This window comes from Elephantulus edwardii, unplaced genomic scaffold, assembly GCF_000299155.1.
Source record: "Elephantulus edwardii isolate Elephantulus edwardi_28Jun2011 unplaced genomic scaffold, EleEdw1.0 scaffold00113, whole genome shotgun sequence".
NCBI lineage: Eukaryota > Metazoa > Chordata > Mammalia > Macroscelidea > Macroscelididae > Elephantulus > Elephantulus edwardii.
Genome location: NW_006399863.1, coordinates 3,778,400 through 3,784,539, shown reverse-complemented (window position 1 = coordinate 3,784,539; position 6,140 = coordinate 3,778,400). Strand labels below are relative to the sequence as shown.

Sequence of the window (6,140 nt, the reverse complement as noted above, 5' to 3'; positions counted from 1 at the left end):
ACACACACACACACACACACACACACACACACACACAAATACATCCTCCATTATCAAGAAGTCTGGATAGACGGCGCTGCATAAAGGCATTTTGGGGAAACAGTATTTCTTAATCAGCTAGCTGTTCCTTGCCTCATAGAGTGCACAGTCTGGTAGGGGATCCAGACATGAATCAAATATCCAGGCTGCTGTATACCAGTGCTAACTGTCCAGAAGCTTCTGGGAGACCTGGCCTACCAAGCTGGGGGCAGAGGAGACTTCCTGAAGGAGGAGATGCTGGAACTGAGAGTGGAAGTCTTCTCTGAGAAGGGACACAGGCAAAAACAGCTCATGCAGAGGCCTACTGCGGAGAAGTCACTAGAGCTTGGTGCTCTAATCTCTCCTCCAACTTCTTAAATCTACCACTTAAAAGATGTTGCAAACAGGCTGCCAGACTCTGAGTATAGCTAAAAGTTATACACGGTTGCAGGCTCAGAGGCCACCAAGAGGAGCTTCAGTGCCCGGCTAAAAACACTAGTCCAGACACAGGGTGAAGAAATCTAGATAATGCACTTGGTTTGCAACCTGAGTCTTAGACCCAACAAGGATTCTCAGGGCCAAAAAAAAAGCACAAGTGCACAGAAAAGTACTTGTAAAGCTTTGTTAGAGTCAGGAGTTAAGGGATAGTGTGGGAGATACAGGCAAGGAGATTGGAAATGAGGGTAAGATGGGAAGATGGGTCAGGGACAGTGCGTAGCTCTATCAGAGGCACCAAAAGACAGTTTCTGGTAGGAAGGAGTCATTTGTGAGGTTAAAATCTGGGAGATGTCTAGAGGCTACTGTGCTCATCCCAGGAAACAGAAGCCAACTTAACATGGACACTGCAGGGGTCAAAACAGGAGCTACTGGAAAGATCTACCTCCAGCTATGGGTTGTGGTAGGGGAAGGAGATCATAAGCAACAGTGCCAGGTGATTAGTAGGACCACCATTAACATGAGATGGGGTGTGTGGTGTGTATGTGTGTGTGATCTTCTAGGGAAGAGCATTCATTCCCACAGATGGAGGGAACACTTAGCAGGACCACCATTAATATGAGACAGAGTGAGTGTGTGTGTTCTTCTAGGGAAGAGCATCTATTCCCATAGATGGAGGGAACTCACTCTGCTCCTGTGGACAACATCAAACTCAGAGCATTAAGACTTTTCACAAACTGTATGCACTGGCACATGAATTCACCAAGGCAACTACAGAGAAATCCCAAATTGGACTGGTCTGCTTACATCATCACATGAAAACTCAGAACAAGATGTGTATGATACCGTTACTGCTAAACACAAGCCTACTACAGTCTAGATTTTTAAAAAATTCAGCAGGATCAGAAGGTATGCTTTAAGGAAAACGTCTTTTAATCTGAAAACTGGAGGAAACTTAGTTTAAATATGTTTTTTTTAAAAATGCACAATTTTTACTAAAATGAAATAGAGTAATCTGATCTTTTACTTAAAGGAGAAAGACAGAGACAGTCTAAGGTTGTAATCAAAGGTGGTGGCTCTTGTGTTTGCAGGTCTAAGGACACCCAGCAGCCTGGCTCCTTCATCTGTTTTTCTGCACTGTCTCTGAATACGGAACAAGCAGAATGGTGACACCAGCCTTTGCCCTAAAGTCAGGCATGCCCTGAGACTGTTTCTAGTATCACAGAAGCTGTAGGTCAGCATGGCCTAAATTCCACAATCTTGCTTTGGCGCAGCAGCGCTATGGAAACTAGAAAATCCATTTGCTCCCATTTTTCCAAATAAACTGAGGTTTGTGGGGTGGTGCAGATTCGCATCTGTGGCATAAAGTCTGTGTCCCTATCGTATCCCTTCCGCAAGGCTGAAGCCCTTGAGCATCAGACACTGTGTGCGCCCTGACCTCTGCGCGACCCTCAAGGCAGACAGAAGGTGCCTCTGGGGCCCAGAAGACGCAAGAGACGCCCAGGTGAGGATCCAGAGGGGACCGGCGTACCTGCTTGTACCGTCCCTTCTCCTCTCCCCCATCCTCTACTGCCCGACAGTATCAATTGGGGAGCTAGGTTTCGAAAGCACACGGCCCCGCGCTGGGGACGTGTGATAAGCTCCCCAGACTCCTGTGGGGCCCGGACGGAAGGACAAACTCGGGGCGTGCTTCGGCGGTGAAAACACCCGCAAAGATGAAAGTTGTCAGAAGGCAAGTTTGATCAGCTAAGTCCATTTGCTAGACCTAGGGCTGAGAGGAGTAGTGCAGCTTCTCAGCAAGGAGTTCCAGGGGTGGGTTGGTCTGGGTAAGATCGCAACATAGAAGGAACAAAGCACCCCCAATGGGGACGCATCCCTGCCCAGCGCGTACAGTCCCCTGTCCGAGCCTTGGTAGAGCAGTGGACCAGCGGTTGGGATGAAGGACCCCCTCCAACTCCAAAGCGCTCCCGGTCCGGACCGCTCTGGAGACCCCCGCCCGAAGCCAGGAACAAAGGTTGGGGAACTCTCCCTCTCCATGCCCGCCTCACCGCCCCTCCCGCCCGCCCTCCTGGAGCAGGACCCGGGCCGGCAGCCGCGCCTCATTAGCAACACAAAGCCGGGGGTCAAGCGGCCCCTTTCACCCGGGCCGGGGCAGGCAGCGTCGCAGCCCCCCCACCCTCAAAGGAAAGAGCGGGGAGGGCTGCGGCGACCCGGCAGCGGACCCCGCGGAGAGCGGCACAGCAGCGCGAGCTCTGCAGCTCCAGCACCTGTGCGTGCCGTCCCCGCGCCCCGGGAGAGTCTGGAGACCAGACCGTAAGCCGTGCGCTCGCCCGCGCCTTACCCTCCAGCCGCAGGTGTCGGCGCCCCGAGCGCGTCCGGAACCGCCCGCGGCCACGGCCAGCTGCGAACCGTTGAGGCAGGCGTTGACCGTGAAGAAGACAGAGCAGAGCTGCAGCCACGGGGCCATGGCCGTGCGCTCGCCCAGCCTGGCCCAGCTCTGCGCCCCAGCCGCCCGCTGCTGCCCAGCCGCAAGTGGGCGGAGGCGGCGGGGCAGAGACGGGCAGCACTGCGCATGCGCAGCACGCCCACACCACGCCCCATCCCTCCGGGCCCCGCCTCTAACCTCGGCTCCTCCAGTTCTGGAACTGGCGTCCTGGCTCCGCCCCCTGATCCCCGCCCCTGACCACGCCCCGGACAATCTCCAAGACACCCGCCCCTTTTGTAATCCGAAGGATTTATGCCAATAATGTCTCCTCCGTACAAAATTCAGGAAAACACAAAGAATATCATAACAACTTAATAGGCTCTACGCCAGGCGTCTTGAGTTCTTTGATGAAGTCACCAATCAGCAAAGTACCACTATCACGGTTATCCCAGTTTTGTTGTTGTTGTTGTTGTGTGCCATCGAGTCATTTGCAACTCATAGCGACCGTATGTACAACAGCCGTAAACCCTGCTCTATCCTGTGCCAATCGCACTGCCTCCGACACACCCAGCCCGATTACCCCAGTCATTGGCACTGAAAACTCAAATACTGATTAGAGAAATCTTGACTCCGCATTCACTACTGGGATCTTGGACAAATGTCTTCCTCTCTCCACTCTACTGTCTGATCCCTTTGAATCGGAATAAGAGTAGCTTAGTCTGGGGAGGGTTCTATAGGAAAACACATAGCAATCGCTCAATCAGTGCTACAGCATGTTATTCACCAGTAAGTACTTGCCACACCTGGCATTCAAATCCAGAACTGTGTGTGAGTCTGAATCCCACCAATTCCAAGCCCTCCTAGCATAGATCGCCCTATGCAAAACAGCTTCCTGAATGCTTTTCTGATTTCACTTTCCTCTTGCCATTCAATCTATTTCATGGTCCTGAAAGGGTAAATCAGACCACTTCTTTTTGTTTGCTTTGTTTTATTTTCTTTGTATTACCATGTTTTTATTGTGATTTGAATGAAAGTTTATAAAGCAAGTTAAATTGTCCTTCAACCATTCAATAAACATTCTATTCTATAGCATTGCCTTCAATACCCACAGTGTAATCACATCTTTCCATTTCCTCCCTTAATTCTAATTCCCACTAATCCTTCGATATCTCCCTGTGTCTTCCCTTTCTTTATTGATATTATGCCCTTGTTGTAAATGCCTCTTCAACCCACCTTACTATGTCTTTATAAATTACTTAGAGAGCTCTAGTGTCATAGTACATAAGGTATCATCCTACTAATGCAAAGGTTGTGCCTCTGGCTCTCTTTCATTCTCTGTGTAGCCCTCACAAAGCATGTTGCTCTTCTTAAACAGACTCAATTCTCTACTTTCGCCTAGGTCTCAGTCAACCTTGGCATGCCCTTTGAAGTCTCCTTACACCCGCTCAGCAGAAGCTATCAAGGGTTTGATCATGAGGGTCAGTGGTGTTAAAGGTTGCCTTCTAGTTGTGGTGTTGGAGAAGAGTACTTTATATCCCAGGAGTTGCCAAAAGAATTAACAGATATGTCTTAGAAAAGATACAACCAGAGTGCTCTTTGGAGGCAAGGATGATAAAGTTTCATCTCTCATACGTTGGGCATGTTGCTAGAAGAGGCTACTCTTCAGAAAATTAATCATGCTTGGAAAGGTGGAGGATTATTGAAAGCGAGGAAGACTCTCATTGAGGTGGATTGACATAGCGACTGCAGCAATGGGCCCGAGTGTATCAGAGATGGTGAAGATGGCACAGGATAGGACAGGGTTCTTATCTGTTGTAGGGTCGCTATGAGTCATACTTGACTTGATGGCACCTAATAACGACAATAACAACCCACTGAAGAAAGCACGAGACTGCTCACTTCTTAATCTTTATGGCATACCAGTGTAGAGGTGCTCCATAATGTACTAAATAACCCTGTATTGAGATTACGAGTAGTTGAAATATATGCACACACACTTTCTTTTTGCACATATGCCCTTTTTTTCCTTTCTTTTTTCTTCCTTCCCTCCTTCCCCACTGATTTTTGCTCCCCTTTTCTTCCCTTCCTAGCCCTTGTAAACTTCTAAGAATGTCTCTTTCCTTGGGTAAGCTTTCTTTAGATTCTAGTGGCAGACTCATACAGTATCTGTCCTTCTTTGACTACCTTACTTCACTCAGTGTATAGTCCTCTGTTTTGCAGTGTTTTGTAACCTCTTCTGTTATTCTTCAATGTTGCATAGTATTCCATTGTGTGTATGTACCATAGTTTGTGTTTTCATTAATTTCTCTTTGTGCAGGTGTCCACCTCTATTCTCAGGACACATTTCTCCAATCAGGATTGCTAGACTCTACACATTTAAAACTGTCAAATTGCTCAACATCTCACTGTCATCTTAGCTGGGTTTTCTGGCTGCTCCTTTGGGCGTGTTATCAATGAGGACCAGTCCCTGGAGAAGGACATTTTGACTGGTAAAGCAGGAGGTTGGGCGGCGGGGGAAGACGTTCAATGAGATTATTGGTACAGTGGCTGCGGCAGTCAGCCCGAGCCCAACAGTGATTTTGAGGTTGGTGCAAGACAGAGCAACATTTCACACTGTTTCACAAGGGTCACCACATGATGGAACCAGCTCAATGGCACCAAACAACAACAGCAAATGAAGTGGAACATATTTTCATGTATTTATCAGCTATTTGCATTTCTTCCCATTGTTCCTGAATAGGATTTCAGTATTTGGAGTTCATGGCAGAAAGAGAAGCTTAAGGAAGGTGTTAAGAAGAGGAAAGCATACCACCCGCCTCTAGAATTTATTCACAACTCAGGATGAGCGAGTAGGGGTGAAGGAGAGGAACAAAATTCTATTTCTAGCCTCCATATCTGCCTCTGTTGAATTCCCTGGTCCTAAATGCCAAGCTACTTCCTGCCCACAGCTCAGTGGTAAAGTGGATAGAATCCAGAGAGATCATCAACTTTCCTAAGAGAGTGTGGACAGTAGCAGAAAGAAAAAGCCCCAATGTCCACTCGAAAGCATGGTTGGAATGACATCTATCAGAGGAGAGATGGAGAGGCCCTCCCACATACCTTCCAGAGAGACCATAAACATTTGTGGTGGAGGGAGGGGAATAGCCTCATACATCAAAGGACCAAATTTGGTCAGGAAATTAAGGTAATAAACTGGCATTTGGCAGCATCCTCCCATTTTGATCTTTCCCAGGGACTTTCTTCCTGCTTGTCCCCTTTTTAT

General features: G+C 48.4%; 1 protein-coding gene across 1 annotated transcript in view; it reads right to left on the bottom strand.

Moving 5' to 3' along the window:
• Positions 1 to 2,920, bottom strand: part of IL17RD (interleukin 17 receptor D) — a 90,942-nt gene extending 88,022 nt beyond the window's left edge. The window contains exon 1 of the mRNA XM_006892214.1: positions 2,795 to 2,920. Within this exon, the coding sequence (XP_006892276.1) occupies positions 2,795 to 2,920 (126 nt within the window). The remainder of the gene's footprint in view (positions 1 to 2,794) is intronic.
• Positions 2,921 to 6,140: the final 3,220 nt, after the last annotated feature.